General features: G+C 33.6%; 1 protein-coding gene across 1 annotated transcript; it reads right to left on the bottom strand.

The window, feature by feature from the left end:
• Positions 1-8,150: 8,150 nt before the first annotated feature.
• On the bottom strand, positions 8,151-8,852 carry LOC141714592 (uncharacterized). Its single transcript, XM_074518105.1, has one exon. The coding sequence runs from the start codon at positions 8,850-8,852 to the stop codon at positions 8,151-8,153; it is 702 nt and encodes a 233-aa protein (XP_074374206.1).
• Between the last annotated feature and the right edge of the window lie 9,454 nt (positions 8,853-18,306).

Genomic DNA, 18,306 nt, shown 5'->3' with positions numbered 1-18,306 from the left:
ATCTAGAGTAAATATGTGGAAGGGAAGACCCAAGTGCATCGCTGGTATTAAGTAATATGCATTAGAAAAGCAAATAAATTTTTCTTGGTGACTTTTCATATTCTCTGATTACTGGAAAAATACTCTGATAATAGCATAAATTCTGATAGCAGTTGTGACTCATTTACACTGAGAAGCCACTGTGAAAAAGAATTCTAAAAGATGCATAAAATGAGCTCAAACAGTTGAGGTGGACTCATGCACAAATTTATCCTATATTAGACTTCATTATTAATGACAGATTTTAAGCACTTTTCTTAGTTATGTCTTATTTCTAAGATGTACTGAAATTTATCAGACTTTAATCTTTATCTGGTATTTTGCTAATGCACACACTCTCACTCCACATGAATGATGAAAATTACTGTGGTGATTAAGTTGTTTCAGATAAACAGTTAAGTGTCATTTGCATAAATTCCGAGGACAAGTTCTGATGGAAGTTCTGATGATTAAACTCTGAAGAAACAAGTCAGTATTTGTATGAAGAATCACAGAAATAGACAATCACTTTTTGAGTACAGAAGTCTTGTTCTGATGACTATTAAATTTGATAATAGTCAAGTTCTGATATTAAATCCTGATATAATCTCTGATGCTTACGTGGCATTATTCTTTACTCGACTTATTTATGGTAAATACTGTAACGGTCATATTTAATCAGAATATAATTAGGTGAGATAAAAACATCCATAATCATTTGGGTTAGTGGTAAACGTGCTTGTCTTGAAAAACTGCATGTTCACGTTAATTATTGCTTATTTCTCGTGCCCACTAACTCTGCTTTAACTATTTACTGGCTGACAGGTGTACAAGTGTCAGTTTTACTTCTAAAAAGGACTGTTGAGTGGAGAGAGTATATATATGGGAGTTAAAAGATTTTCTCTTTTACCTACTTTTCTATTCTTAATCTCTCTTATTCTCTCTCTCTCTCTCTAATATTCTCTGAAGCTTTTTCATACAGGACTTTTATCAAACTGTGCACAATAAATTTTCTCACTTATTTCTTACAGAAATGGCACCAAAAGACATTATTTTCAATGGAGCGAAGTTTGTCCCCAACAATTACTTGGCTAATCATAGCAAGAGTGAAGCCCCATCAGATCTTCATTTCGTTCAGGACTTTCTCGCTAAATCTGAGATAGATTATGCACTGACCCAAGCAGACACATTCTTAGGAACTCAAGTGCTGGAGTTCTGGAGGTCAGGCGTATATGATGGTGGTGGTGCCAATGGGTCCCCAAGTATTATATTTACAACAGGGGAGGATGCCCATGTGGTGACTTTGGCCACAGTTTGAAAAGCACTCCGTCTGCCAAAAAACTGCACATATTCAACAGTTGAAGAGCCAGTTCTTCAACAATTGAAGAGCCAGTTCTTCAACAGCTAATGGCCAATCTGGGCTATGAGAAAACTCTGGCAAAGTTGGGACAGTTGAAGAGACCCCACATAAAGAGGGAATAGAGTTTCTTCTTCGATTGCATCACCAGGACTTTTGCAAATAAATGTTCAAATTTTGATGCAATCCCAATTCTCAATCAACAAATCGGGTATGCTCTCATAAATCAATCTCATTTTGATTATGCAAATATTGTTTTAGGCTTTATTGGGGATAGGATGCTAGAAGATAGAAACACTATATATTTTGCTAGATTCTGTCGGCTTATATATTTATAGTTCTTGTTGTCCTGATGCACCCGAATTAGCAAGTGAGTTAATTGAACCATTTAAGCCTGCTAAGAGAGCTTTTACTGACTTATTATCTACTAATAATAAGAAAACTGTTTTGCGACCCCTCCAAATTCCACAATCTGTCAAACAGTTTTTGGTAAACTCTGACCCATCCACATACACTGCTCTATATCCTGATGTCCAGCCATCCCAACCTCCATCAGAACCTCCAACCATTACACAACCAACCACTTCTCAACCACACCCACAACCTACCATCAGGACATATTTCAAACCAAAACAATCATCTCACCCTCAACCATCAGCACATACAATCAGACCTTCACCTTCCAGGCCAAAAAGGACAAAGTCTGTTCCCCAGCCTCCACAAAAGAGAAGGAAAATGATTCTAAGGGATGAATCAGATAGTGAAGAGGAAGCACAGGTTCATGCATCAAAACCTGTGACAGTTGAAGCTGAGAATGTCACTTCTCAGAAAGAAACTGCAGCTCAAGATTTTGATTCCTTGAAAAGAAAAAGAACTGTAAGTTCTGATGCTACTAAAGCAACTCCTTCATTTGCAAGGAGATTGAAGAAAATATGGGCAAAGAGGTATAATGCTAAGCCTACATCTGAGGATACAACTGAAGCTGAGGAAGGAGATCGGGAATCTCTGATCTCAAAAGAGCCAATTATCATTGAATCTCTGCCACCTCCAGCCAAAGCACAAGACATTGTTCCTGATACAGTGGTTCCACCTCCAGTCTCTCCTCTTCATGAAGATGTTATAGTTGAAGATTCAGGCTTAAGTCCTGAAATTGACATCAACAAGCTGCACACTCCTACTATTCTATATTTGGAAGCTCCAACAGCAGCTCAGACATCTCCAACTCATTCTCCAATTTTAAATGCTGATGTTGAGATACCAATCTACACCAATTCTGGATCAAGAACCTGAAGATCAGAATTTAGATGACATTGTTCCAAAATCTCCAGTTGCTTCACACACTCTAGTACTGTCAGTAGATAATGAGTTTTCCTCAAGTTGAGAAGATAATGTTTCTGTTGATACTCCTGCTCCCATTCTAGGAAAGGAGGTACTAATTGAGAAGTTTGTTGAGCAAGCTGCTCCTATTCCTTGGGAAGATACTCACAGAGGTGTGGAGTGGACCAAAAAGTGGAATGAAACTGATTTCATTTCAAGCTCTAAAGTTCTGACAGAGCACATTGCTAAAGCTGATGAGCTTGTGATAAATTCTGATATCAAGATACAGCTCAAGATCACTGCTCTATCTACCAAGAACCTTCAAGGTCTACACTTACAAACTCAAGAAAAGGTTGATAAGCTTCTTGAAAATCTGAAAAGCTAGAAATGGAGACCAAGTTTGACAAAAAGAGATTTATCAGACCTATTTCTGAAAAGGTAGAAGCAATTGAGCAAGCTCAAGAGAAGCAACAGGCCCAAATCTCTGAGGTCCTGACTAATCAAGTTTCTCAACAGACTCAATTGGATGAAATCCAATCTTCAGTAGAACTTATTCTCTCACTCCTACTATCAGATGATGCCAAAAAGGGGGAGAAGATAGTTAAGTCCAAATGCTCTAATGATCATATACTGAAGCAGAAAGATGATGAAGCTGATGACCAGGGAAACCCTAGCAAGGGTAGAGGTTAAGTTCAAAGTAAAGGGCAGAGCAACAAGGTTTCTTCAAGGAAACTAATTACTGAAGCAAGCAAATCTTCTACTCAAAAGAAGACAAGTTCTGAAGCCGCTCAAACTCAAAATCTAATAGCAAGTACTGAAACTCAAAATCGGAAATCAAGTTCTGATGAGAAAAGTCTGATGACAAAGCCTGATGTTCTGATACAAGGTGGAAGTCAAGATTCTTAAAAGTTCATGCAAACTCTGAAGCTCAAGGGAAAGTAGACTACTGTCTACTACAAGGATCCCAAGATTCAGACACTTGGTGTGGAAATTGCTAGAAGATTATTTCTGAAGCATAATCCAGGAATGGATTTAGAAAATTTGAAGGAGGAAGAAGCTAGATTTAAATATGAAAATATAAATCTAAATCCAAAAGCTTCTATTGCAAAGAAACCTCCAAGGCCTAAGGAAAAAGGCATTGTGATCAAGGAGAAGTCACATACTGAGGCATCAAATCCCAAAACAAGATCACAATCTCAGATTGATCCCAAAGACAAAGGGAAAGGAAAAGTTGATGAACCAACCAAGCCACTGGAGATGAAAATTCCTCAAATTCTGATAAATCCAGTGTGCAAAATGGTTCAAAGTACTGATGATATTCTTGCTGAAGATAAAGATGTTCAAACTATGAAAAGAAAGAAGATTTCTGAAGAATCAAATACAACCTCTAACAAGGCTCAAGTTGTTCAGAGTGAAGAACATCAAGCTATAACATAAACAACAAGTTCTGATAAAGTCATCAAGTCAACCTCTGACAGTGCTCAAGTTGATTTAGACAAAATGGAAGTAGCTGACAAAAAAAAACTTCTGTGGAAAAATGTCAAACCATCAGATCCAAAGCAAAGCCAACTGCTGTCTACTTTCATGACTATTGGATTAAATGCTAGAGAACCAAGAGACAGGGCTGGACTAGGTTCTGATGAAGCAAAGATCAAAACAGGAGTTGAAGTTGCTACTAAAGATCCATTTCTATTGACTAACAGACCTCTTGAAGATGTTACATGGAAACATCTTGATAAAGTTATCTCTGTTCAAGTGGTACTGGATGCTCATGACAAGCACAATGTCAAGGAAAATCGGATTTTATTTCTTGAAGATGGAAGGACATATCGAATGTCAGAATCAGATGTGCTGAACAAATCATTGAAAGAACTTCAATTCTTTCATTACCTTTTAGAGGTAAAGTCTGATATTACCAGGAGATGGTCAAGCTTCATATTGAAGACCATCAGAGATAAAGCAAGAATTTCTGGTTCAAGAGTTAAAGAATTCATTCCTAATATTGTTGAAAATGATGGAAGTGAAACTCCAATGAAGAAGAATTCTGCTAAGCTTGAAGTGTTACTGAATGAGAAATGTCTATGCTACAATGAAGATTCTTCTCAGCTTAGGGTAATAAGACTGAATGATGGTTTAGAAAGAAACCATATCTCTGCTTTAAGGACTGCAATCTACCAGATTGGAAGTCAGAATGAAGAGATGAAGCAAGTCAAGACTACACTCTCTCAAGTCCTGAGGATTAAAGAAGAAAAGCTGATATCAAACTTTGTCAAGAATCATTATAGATTCAGATTGACTCAGTGAGATAGGTAAAAGCTACAAAGACTGTAAGTTGTAGTTAGTTATCTTGTTAAACTCTTATTTGTATTTGTACTTAAATGTTTTTGACATCATCAAATCTATTAACTTGTATATTTTGCATAATTTACAGTTTGGGGGAGATTGTTAGATATATTTGAGATGTCATGTCTAATATGATTCATGTTTAGTTTTCAGATCTTAACAAACAGGACATATCAGGACTTACTGAAATCAGGACTTACTGGAAGTCAGAACTTAATATCAGAACTTAAGGTCATATCAGAACTTAAGTGCGGGAAGACTTTCATATAAGGAAGGAAGCTGATTTACAGTAGAAGATCAAGACTGAAATAAAAGAAGATATGCATGGAAAGAGTTAGAAGACTGGAAGACTTGTAGAAGATATATGATTGATATATTTTAGGAGACAGAATTGTATTCCATATCAATTAGAAGTTATCTTATAACTGTGTACTATATAAACACAGACTTTGGGTTTACACTATATATGTTATCATTATCGAGAAAATTATACATTGTAACCTAGCAACTCTTAGTGATATTCGTTCATCACTGAGAGAGAACAGTTCTATTGTAATAAAGTTTATCTTATTGAATATATCTGTCAACTGTTACTTGTGTTTAAAATCGATTTGATTATATTAAACACTGTATTCAACCTCCTTCTACAGTGTTGTATGACCTAACAGAGATCGCTCACCAAACTAAATTTAGATCCTTTGGAGGAGCCTTAATCTTCCACAAACTCTTCCAAATGAAATTATTATTAGCTGCATTCTACAAACCTTTATGTTCCTGTAGAAGCTTGTACGCACTTCTTACTGAATACTGCCCAGATTTTTCCAGCTTCCAGTACAAAGTATCTTTATTCAGATCTTGTTCCACCCTCATGTTTGCAATATAGTGCTGATCTCTTGTGTCAAAAATATCTTTAATGATCTCCATATCCCATTCTTTAGTCCCAGTACAAAACAGAGAGCCCACTTTTTGATTTAACAACGATGGTGAATTAGTAGAAATATAAGGATTATCAAAATTATTCAGCCAAGGTTTTCCAGTGATTTATATCTCCACACCTGTGTCAATCCTCTAACACGAACCTGAGATTCGCCAGATAAAACTAGGACTGCTCCCCAGCTTTGTTTTCATAAATTTTATGTTGGCAAAGTATTTAGCTTTATAAGTTCAGGTCACCAGACTTTCTGGATTAGTAATAAAATGCCAGCATTGTTTCCCCAACATCGAAAGGTTTACATCTCGTAAGATTTTAAAACCTAACCCATCAGCATGCTTGTGACTGGACATTCTTTCCCAGGCCATCCATGTGATTTTAGAGTTATTTTTATATGAAGTATTCCAAAAGAACTTTGACATTGCTTTTTCCATGTCACGTACAAGCTCTAATGGGAGAAAGAAGACATTCATGGCATAAGAAGGCAAGGTTTGAGCCACCGTTTTAATAAGGATTTCTTTTGCTAGTTTAGACACTTTCTTTTCATTCCAGCTATGGATACTGGCATTGACTTTGTCCTTCAAGTAGCCAAAGATTGCAGTCTTGTTCCTGACTAACAGATTTGGTAAACCCAGGTACTTTGAAGAATTATCTACTTTAGGAATTTGAAGCACATGACAGAGCTCCTCCTTGTTATATGGAATAACATTTGCATTAAAGAAAACAGTGGATTTACCTCTATTAACTTGCTGGCGTGAAGCTTTTTCATATGTCGACAATAACTCCAACACCTTCCTCACTTCTTCTGACTCTGCCTTGTAGTAAACATAGCTATCATCAGCAAATAGCATGTGACTGATGGACGGGGCTTTCTAGTAAATTTTTATCCCATGCAACCATTTTGTAGTTTCATACTACCTAATCAACCGAGTCAGACCTTCAGCACAGATAATGAAGAGGTAAGGAGATAGCGGATCTTCTTGTCGTAGGCCACGACTTGGCTTAATTGAACCTATTTCGTGCTCGTCATGAATAATGGTATAGTCAACTGTTGACACACATTGTAAAACAAGATGAGTCCACCAACTATCGAAACCCATTCGAAGAAGCATTTTTTGCAGGAACTTCCATTCGATGCGATCGTACGCCTTGGACATATCCAACTTAAGATCCATAAAAACCCTCTTTTCCAAATTTCTTCCTTTTCAGATAATGCATGACCTCAAAGGAGATCATGATATTGTCAGTAATTAATCTGCCCAGCAAGAAAGCACTCTGAGTGTCTGAGATCACCGAATCCAGTACACACTTGAGACGATTTGTGATTACTTTAGTAATTATTTTCATCACCACATTGCACAAAGCAATAGGTCTCAACTCTAACTGCATAGACGGGTTTCTCTTTTTAGGGATAAGATCAATATTAGTAATATTAATACCTTCCATGAGAACCCCTGTCGCAAAAAAATCCCTTACCATTTGCACTACTGCCTCACCTACTGTATTCCAATTTTTCTGGAAAAAAGCCGGGGTCATGTCATCTGGTCCCAGTGCTTTATCTGGGTGCATATGAAACACAACATCTTTCACTTCCTTATCAGTCACAACACTTAGCAACTCTGAATTCTGTTGCTCCGATATATTTTTTGAGATACAGTTTAACACCATCTCACTATGAGTCTGCTCCTCAGTAAATAAGTGCTGAAAATACTCCTTAATCAAATCTTGCAAACCACAGTCCCAGTCAACCCAAGCTCCATCTGCATTCTTGAGTTTTTGAATATGATTATTGTGTTTCCTCTTTTTATAAGAAGCATGAAAATACCTGGTGTTCTTCTCCCCTACTTGTAACTAGAGTTGTTTAGATCTTTACCTCTAGAAGATTTCTGTTTGATCGAGCACTAAGAACAGCTGTTGTCTAGTGTTATCAAACTCTGCAACGGACCATGCATCACGTTTACCTTGCAGCAACTTTAGCTTGGCTTTGCAATCCTTGATACGGCTAGTAAAAGAACCTGTAATTTCTTTTCCCCATACATTCAAACTCTATGCACACTTACTCAGTTTTTGAAGAATAGTACTTTCTTCCTCCTCTTCCCAACAATCTTTAATGATTTGAGAGCATATTGGTTCGGTAAGCCAAGCGTTCTCAAACCGAAATGGCCTTCTCTTATTTCTTCTCAACTACATTTCCGGACATAACAACAATGGGCTATGGTCTGATGGGAAGCCCTGTAAATTGTAGATGTTAGCCATATCAAAAACATTCAACCACTGCGTTTTTGCTAACACCCGATCTAGTCTGATCTCCACCCAATGATCCGTGTTTCGTCCTTTTTCCCACGTAAACTGGTAACATATTATATCAAGGTCATGAAGATTAGCTTCGTGAAGACAGTCATTAAATCCCTCAATAAGATGATTTGGGTACGGAGGACCACCCTTCTTATCTGTTTGAGATGTAAGATTGTTAAGATCTCCCATTACACACCAAGGTAGATTCGCATCACGAGATAAGTTCTTTAAAAGCTCCCACATTTTAAACCTCTGTGTCCTCGCAGGCTCTCCATAGATACCTGTCAAACACCAGCTTTTTGATCCCGCCCCGTATACAGAAATATCAATATGGGAATGAGAAAAACTTAACAAGTTCACAGCATCTACATTTTTCCATAATAGAGCAATTCCTCCACTTTTCCCTTGAGGCTCAACAACAATAAAACCTTCAAAACCTAACTTACTACATAGTTTTTCCATTTTCTCATAATGACTTATAGTTTCACAAAGAAAGACAAACGATGGCTTCTCATTGTGGGCTACTTCTTGAAGGAACTGAATCTTTCCAGGTGAACCCAGACCCTGGCAGGTCCAAGCTAGTACATTCATGATGACTGGCGGGTCTGCGAAGCAGCACCCGCCAATAATCCGTTTTTTGGTTCAGTGGAATCTGTCATCAGTATCTCCATACTCGTGTCGTGGGCCTGATTTGTAAGTGTAACAGTATTGTGGATAGGGTCCATTCTATCCTCTTGAGTCTGAAACATTTAACTCAGCAGTATCCGTTCCATTAGTGTTTCCATCCAAGCTTAAACTTGAATTCTGAATAAATATCTGACTAGGGATATTATGATTTATCTTCCCTGACATTTCAGTGATTTCATCTTCCATTTCTCCCCGAGTTTTCATGTTTCCTTGTGAACCATATCCTGAACTGATGTTAGTTTATTGAACCAACGCATTTTTTACGGGATTGTGCATAACAGTTACATCGTCGCTCCCCCAAAATTATTCGCCTGAGAAGCACCACCACTACGAAGCCACTTTGATCCCATCGTATGAGTTTTCTTCCTTGAATCTGCACGAAGCCAGGCTCCATATGGTTTCTCGATTTTCTCCATTGGAGTATCAAAAACTCTGTCACAAAACCTTTTACCATGACCGATCATTCCGCAAATGAAACAAAAGCTGGGAATAGCTTCATACTGGAAATTAACCTAACACCATTTATTTTACGATTTCCTGAGCTTCATTCTCCGTTTAATAAGGTTATCTAGTGACAAAGTTACTCGAATTCTTAGGTACTCTCTCCATATTCCCACAAAATTATTGGGATCTCCATCAACATATGTACCAATATAGTTACCAATATGAGTAGCCACTCGTTGTGACATGAATCCTGCAGACATACCGTGTAGCTGAACCCATAAATCAATCTTATTAATCTCCAATGTTCTAGGGTTTTCTCCATCTTTTAATCGTTCCATTACCAGATGAAAACGGCCACACGACCAGGGGCTCCCTTCCATGACTCTCCTGATATCCATTTCATGAAAGAACTGTTAAAGAAACTTGTTATAATCCATTTGTTTAACATACAATCCTCTTCCCAAACGCCATAGAGATACCATCTTGTGTTGTATGGCTTGGAAATCTATATGATAGTCAGTAAGAAAATGTCCAACCAGACACCACCTTGTATCGATCTCGTTTAATCCATCGTTTATATTTTCATAGCAGAGTCCACCCTGTTCCTTCTCCTCTATTTGGACCACTGCAAAAGCCTCCTCCATTTCTTGCATGTATGTTTGTTGTTTATCCATTGAGAAGACAAAGAGTACAACGAATGAACAATGTAATCAAAACAATAACTTGCACCAAAATAAACGAAGAGATTATAATCTCACACAGTCTAACATGTCAAATGACAAGACTTTTCTTACTTGATTTTAATTTTGATAGAGAGGAATCACATACATAACCAAATTAAATAGAGAAAATACACAATTATGCTAAAAAAAGTGAAGAAATTGGAAACTTACAGCACTATAAACAGAGAAACTGAGACCAAAAAGGCAAATCAACACTCAATTATATTCGAAAATCTCGCTAATTAGATCAATATAGTGGTTGAGTTTGTTTAAAAAAGAGTGTTTAAGGTGTTTCTGAATTAGGGTTTTAGGGTTTAATAGAGGAAAATTAAGAGAAGGGGCTCCGGGTGAGTTTAATTGATGGAGAGTTTATCAACTGGAATTCTTCGATTAGATCGGTGTGAGATCTGAGAGTCCAAAAGTTGAGTTGATTTCGACTTGACGTGTTTTTGTAGTTTAGTAGAGGATGGTTTGTTATGAACTATTGTTATGATGATGTATGTCAAATACAAGCACACTAATTTTTTCGATTACTGAGTGGTTAAATCCGACTACATAAATTAATAAGGTTGCTGGGAATACATGAACATCTATATTATTATTATATTAATAATACTAGCCTAAAACTCGTACGGATTATTTTTAATATTACATAATTTTATTTTTCTTGAATTTAATTTAAAGTAAAAATTTAAATTATGAAACCTATTTATTTAAAATTTTAATAAAATAATATAATAATACTTATTAATATACACATAGGTGTATAAGTTAGTTATATTACAGTTTTAAAAAATAATGTAATGATTGAAATTTATATTTTTATTGATATTTATAGGTGTGTTTGCTGAAGATTATTATTTTTAATTAAAGGGAAAATTTGAACTGAGATCAATAGTATACGAATGGTCATTAGTCTGTTAACCGACCAAATCCAACTAACTATATTTAGATTTATGTTAGTTTAATATGTTTAAATCCGAATCAATAGTAAAATTTTATGTGTCGATTGACAAAAAAATGATTTTAGCTTGAGGCCTGTTATATCAACCAAATACAACTAATTATACTTATTATTTTGTTTAATTTTATTGTAGCTCGGGGTGATTATTATTTTATTTTAGACCGAATGGATAATATATATTATTTTATTTTAGTTTGATGACATTATATCGACCCCACGAATTTTCTTTCAAATTTTTATTTTGTTATAGTCCGGTCCAATAATATAATGTTTTAGGGGGATCAATAATATTTATTATTTTATTTTGGCCCGATTATTCAAATCCAACTAACTATATGTAGTTTTTTTATTTTTTATTTAAAATTGGATTAATATTATAATTTTGTTTAGTCCGGCCGGTAGTTTGATGACATTATATCGACCCCAGGAATTTCCTTTCAAAATTATATTTTTTAAAGTCCGGTACAATAATATAATATTTTTTGCGAGATCAATAATATTTATTATTTTATTTTAACCCGGTTCTTCAAATTCAACTAACTATATATAGTTTTTAAAATTTTTCATTTAAAATTGGATCAATAGTATAATTTTGTTTAGTCCGACCGAGAGAATTTTATATATTATTTTGTTTTAACAAAAATTATTAGACATATTATAATTTTTTATAAATATTTATCTATTTGTGAGAGTGTTTTATTTTAAATATAACTATAATTACGATGACCATACCAACTACCAACTACCAACTAAACTTTCAATGTTTCGTCTTTCATATAATAGTACTAGTTTAAAACCTTTGGATGCACAGATTGTTTTAATCATTTATAGTTTTTTTTAATTTAATTTCATTTGAAATTCTTAAGATATAACTTTTTTATTTGTATAAGTTAGTGATATTTTTTAAATATGTGATATTGAAAACAACAATATTAATGATTGAAATATATAATTTTATTAATATTTATAATGGTGTTTTAAAAAAGATAATTATGTTTTAATTAAGTTTTACTTGGTCTAATTATTTTCTGATTTTAATTTTGGTTTATTATGTATCAGTTGTATAACTTTTGTTAGCCCGAATAAGTAGTATATATTAATTTATTTTAATCCGATACTATTATCCTGCCTAAGAAATTATCTCTAGTTTTGTTCAAATAACATAGTATAATTCTATACAAACTGAAAAAAGCCCATAAATATATAAGCCCAAACATTATACAGATAAACCGACTATCAAATTTTTAATATTTATGTTATTAGGGAAACCTTGTTATCCTACTCATCTTTTAGTTACATCATATTTGACAACCAATTTAGATAGACTTGAATTTAATTTTAGCCCGAAACAATGGTATAAGAATTATCTTTAGTTTAATTTTTAATTTTGATTTCAACGCATATTAATACTATACATTATTTTGTGTTAAACTCATGCCCGTTACATTAACCACATTCAACTAATTATATTTAGGTTACTTTTAGTTTTATTTTAGCCCAGATGAATATTATTTTATTTTTGACCAAATGAATAATATATTTTATTTTATTTTAACTTGATGACATTATATCGACCAACAAATTACATCTACCAACAAAATTACTTTTCAAGTTTTATTTTATTTTAGCCCAGTTTAAAAGTATTTATTTTAGCCGGATCATTATTATTTATTATTTTATTTTAGCCCGAAGCAGCAAATACAAATAACTATATTGAGTTTACTTTTATTTTTATATAAGATTGGGTTAATTGTATAATATTGTTTAGCCCGGGTAAATCGTATATTTTATTTTATTTAAATCTAAAACCATTAAACATATTATAATTCAATTTGTATTATTATAGTTATATTGTGAATAGTAATCTATTTATGATAATATTTTATTTTAAATATTATTATAATTACATGTGACCAGACCGACTACCAACCAAATTTTCATTGTTTCATCTTTAATATAATAGTATATATAGATTAGCAATCTCATCGTTATATAAAATTTCGAAACCATTTTAAATTCTTTTTTTTATCGTAGGTAACCCGCGGCCGCTACCCTTTGGGTGCACACCTGGTAAACCGTACGGGCTCACGCAATAGCCTGCAAACCACGTGAACCAAGGTAAACCGCATTTAAGCGACAGACTCTGACTCAGAAGGCAAAATCATAAATTCTCCTCCCGTGGGATTCGAACATGTGACCAAGAGGATAGTTATCCCCTCTTTAACCAACTGAGCCAACCCTTACAGACCCATTTTAAATTCTTATTTTCCTTTTTTTTAAATAATTTATTTATTTTCTAATTTATGTTTATAATAAATTATTAAGAACAACCACGTTTTCTCTTATTTGTATGCTTTTTTTAGAGATAAAATTATATTTTAATAATTAAATATTATATAGAAAATAAATATAAAAATATTATTATAGATACTTATTCATATTTGTGAAGAATTTAGCGCACATAAACGCAACGAAAAAGATCTAAAATTAAATTAAAATCAGAATAAGATCGAAACCTTACGCAGGATCCATGCAAAAAAAATTATTTAATTTGTAGTAAGAATCTTTACCTTAAATTAGTTTTAAGAGTTCATTAATGGAGGATTAATGGAGTTCCAAACTTTGTTGAATCACCATGTATCCCGCTCTCGCGATCTACGCTCTACGGTATCCACACGAACGCTTTTTTTGAAGGATTGATTTATACTAGCACCCGAAAACTCCATCTCTACCTCTCTTCCTCTTTCTCCTTGAACGACTAGGGTTTTGTAAACCATGTATACTTATATATAAATCAGCACTCAAAGTGTTTATATAGAGAGAAAAATGAGTTTTCTAATTATAATCTAATTATAATTAATACTAATCCAAAATTCCAATTTATTATTTAATTAAGTCATATTTAATTAGTTAATAACTTATTTTGGAACTAGTTTAAGTAATTTCTCTATTTTATTTATTTAATTAATTAAGTCATAGGAATGAGTTTTCTGAAGAGTTTCAGGTTGTAAAAACGCAAAAACGGTTGAAGTTGGACGATTCCCGGTTTTATAAAATAATCTATAACTACTCAGAAATAATTTATTAAATCTATAAATTCTTTATTAAATCATATAACAACCTATAACTTACCAGAAAAATATCACAATTATCTATACTTTATTTTGGACATATAAAATTAAAGTACTCAAATTTTACCCCATATAAACATCTAAACATCAATTTCAATTACCAGATAATCCACCAAAATTCACATAATAATCATATAATAATAATTTATTGATAAAAATAATTACACGATATATCCCGGATATTGCAAAAAAACTCAATTTACCAATATCAATAAGACCGGCTTTCAAATAGCTTTTGAAAACAATACATTTAAGTAAATATTTCCATAAATTAACAAGAATCGATACAACACTTAACAATTAGCACATTACCATTTAATAACACAAACGCGTCAAACAGGAATAAAATATCCACCATTTTATTCCTTCTAAATCATAAAAGCATATATATATATATTCAAATAATAATTATAATAATTCTAAAAATACGGGATATTAAAATCTACCCCCTTATAAGGATACCGTTCTCGGAATCAGCAGAGGAGAGCACTAGGGATCTTCTTACCAACTTTCTAATCTTGCATATGTAACTTTTCTCAAAATTTCAAATAACACAGAAATTCCTTATACCACACAGTTATCACGGGAGCTTCACTCCGCACCATCATTTTTTCCAATAGAATCAATTATTTATTCCCATACCATTTGACCAATTTCTCCATAGAATCACTTTTACCAATAGAGAGGGAAAGAATAGAGAGAAAGATAAAGAGACTGAAAAAGAAAGAGAGATAGAGATAAATAGAGAGAGAAATAAAGAAATAGACTGACTTCGTTATACGTCACTGATATTTTAATCGCATTGCAATCCACTGTTGCTATTGGTAGTCCCAGCACATAGCCTTACTTTGACTTGACCAAGATAACTCATCCCAACTTAATTGGCATACCTTCACATATTTGAAATAATAAAAATTATGGAATTCCAAAGAGAAAAGAATTTTATATCATAACGAGTGTTCCACCACTGTGGTTATCAAAATCTGAATTTTTTGAGAGAGTATTGTTGAAATGAAAGAATAACTGAGAGATCAATGTGATCAAACGAACTTGGTGTTGCATGCCAAAATCAAGAAACTACTAAAGGTCATTAACCTTCATGTATTCACAACACACACAAGTGATGGTGTCTCATCCAACTCCTATCACACAAACGGGTATACCTTGTGTCCCCTATAGTTAGGGTTGTTCATCTGAGTCAGAATAAAAGAATATGAAATGAATTCAAAATCAAATGAATAGTAAAGGATTTCTAATAAATGACTTGGTAGGGCAATCCTCGGATCAAAACTGAAAAGGTTTTAAAGCTGATATTTCTGGATAAAAATGAAATCCATAAAACAAGATTCTAGCACAAAATGACTAAACGGCTGTTAGGGAATATATCCTCTAACAGATACCTCTTTTTGAGAGAGGTCAAAAGAAGTTATAGAAAGAGAAGGTATTGCCAAAGTCTTAATTCTTATCTTCTATTTGAACTCTTCTGTTGACTCATCATCCGATTCTAGATACTTCTTCATATTCTAAGGATATCGATAATCTTCATCATCGTCGAATCGTAGTAGCCTTGGAAGAGTCCATAGTAAAACTTTGCAACTGCCAGGAGTTTTGTCCAGCTAAACACAACCATCTAAAACTGAATGCACCTATCTTAACTTACTCGTTGGAACTATATCCAATAGTCCAACAGGAACTCGATATGAGCTCAAGCGTCCTCACATAGCTATACACACTCTTACACACTCTCGTTTCTAGTTTACTATAACCTCAGCTCTGATACCAACCAGTAACGCCCCCAAATCCGGGATCAAGGGATTTGGTTGTCACTATGAAACCTCAATCCAAAATAGCCTGTTTAATCAATAAATAAATACCAACAACTCAAATATAGCATATGTGACCCCAAACTACACCAAGATCTTTTCAGGTTACAGTTCCAGAAATAAGATATCCAAATTCCATATATAAATTTTTCACTTTCTTTTAGACTCTTTTCAATAATTCAAATCTCAAGACTATCCCGCCAGTATAACTTCGAAAGGATGTATACTGGGGCCAACTATACAATACAGAACCATAATACAATATAAGATAAACAATTTTACATAATAGAACTTACACTAGTCCGTAAACCCTGGACCAACCACCTTCCAAAAGCTTCCTTTTTGCTTCCTCGAATTACGCGGCTAAACAGCGCGAACTAATCCTCACTGGAGGTTAAATTTAAAAACAGGCAAGTTTGAGCGAAAGAAATGCTCAGCAAGTTCAATATAGCATACATATGGTCTTTTTGATATAAAACCGACATCTGCAATAGAGCGGAACTTTTTAAAAATCATAATTGTTGAATCAGAAAGTTTAGTTAAGGAATCCCAGAATTGATTCCTAATTTGTATTCAAAATCCTCCCAATATTTTTGAGTAGAAGGATTCAACAATACTTTGAATATTGACGAGAATAAAACTAGTAAAACAGTGTTTACGGAAATATCGTAAACAACACTAACATGAAATAATGATTATGGACTGAATCATAAATTTTATTCAAAACCGAACTCTTGATATTAATACTCATATTATTGTCATATCAAATTAGATATCAATACTAACTTTGATGTTCACAACATCCCATACTGAAGTCGACATCAATCAAAAACTGAATCAAAACTGTATTTCACCTTTTATTCAAAATAGAAACAGTTGATAAATTACTTCTTATAAGATTATCAAAAGCAATATAATAATTTAGATTGGAATCCTCGAACGACGGTGTGTTGCCGCCGGTGGTAAGCCGCGGGGTGACACCGGCATGCCGAAGCATATCCAACTAAACAAATGGGACACCCAAGGCACATATTGGCCTAGCGAGGTATTATATCATGTATAATACATGGCTCTCCGCTGGACCGCCGCCTCGCCCTCTTACGCAACCAGTAACCATCCAATCTGAAAACCTTTTATTAAAAGGGGTCATAATACTTGACACCCTTACATATTTTATTTTATTCCCCAATTCACTTGGGCAGGAATACTCACAACCAAATCATTTTTCTCAAAATTAAAATATTTATAAATCTATTAATTTGATAAGTAAAATCATTTAACTATTCTGAACATAGAATAGCAGAGAGTACTCGCATAATAAGCATTTAATTAAGCGATATGTAAAACATTTATCTATTCTAAACTGAGAATAGGGAAAACAATACTTGCATAATAAGATTCAAAATAAATATCACTTGAACAATAAGTGACGATAGGGATACTTGCCTTTGGTGTTTAGCAGTTAGTCACACTCGCAATAACATAATTATCTCAGTCTGGCATCTCGAGACATCGCCGTCTTTTATTCCACCAATTCACTGATATGCTGCTCCTGTGATTGCCAGAAGCTTGATAGCCAACACTATTCCATTTCACTCTTTATCCAACATCTGGTACTGATCGTCTCGAACAATCCGCATCTATAATTAAAAGATACAACTTTAATCGTCTACACGATAATTATTCGACAAACTGCGCGTCAAAATCATATTGTCTACCCATACGATAGCCCACATATAAAGAAAACAGTCAAATACAAGACTCTTGACCCACGTAACGCACGTAATTCACATAGCACATAAGCACATAACTCACGTATTACATAATTCATATCACACATGCCTCGGTTCGTCAAAAGGTTCGACTAGGTACGTTTAAAACTGAAATCGGGTCAAAAATATGATTTTTCGATCAATAATCGACTCAAAATGACTCGTAAAACAAGCGACGTTTCGAAACAAAAGAATTTTGATCTTGAAAGTATTTTTAATGAAAGCGGGATATTTTTCTTAGTCTAGACGTGTTTGTTTCGTATTAAATAAATGAACGGTCTATTTTCTACGAATAAAATACGAATAATTCAATTAATAATAATAATAGTTGAATATTCAATACTCTATAAATATTTTTAAAAGCTCAAAATAATTTTTTAGGAATTATTTGGCTTAATTATAAATAATTATATTTTATTTAACTATTTATAAATAAAATTAATTGATTAAATAAATTAATCAATCAATTAAATCCATAAATAACTAACTAAAACAAATTATA

Source organism: Apium graveolens, chromosome 3, assembly GCF_009905375.1.
Source record: "Apium graveolens cultivar Ventura chromosome 3, ASM990537v1, whole genome shotgun sequence".
Lineage (NCBI taxonomy): Eukaryota > Viridiplantae > Streptophyta > Magnoliopsida > Apiales > Apiaceae > Apium > Apium graveolens.
Note: the sequence above shows the minus strand (reverse complement) of the source record. Positions and strands in the feature narration are given on the sequence as shown.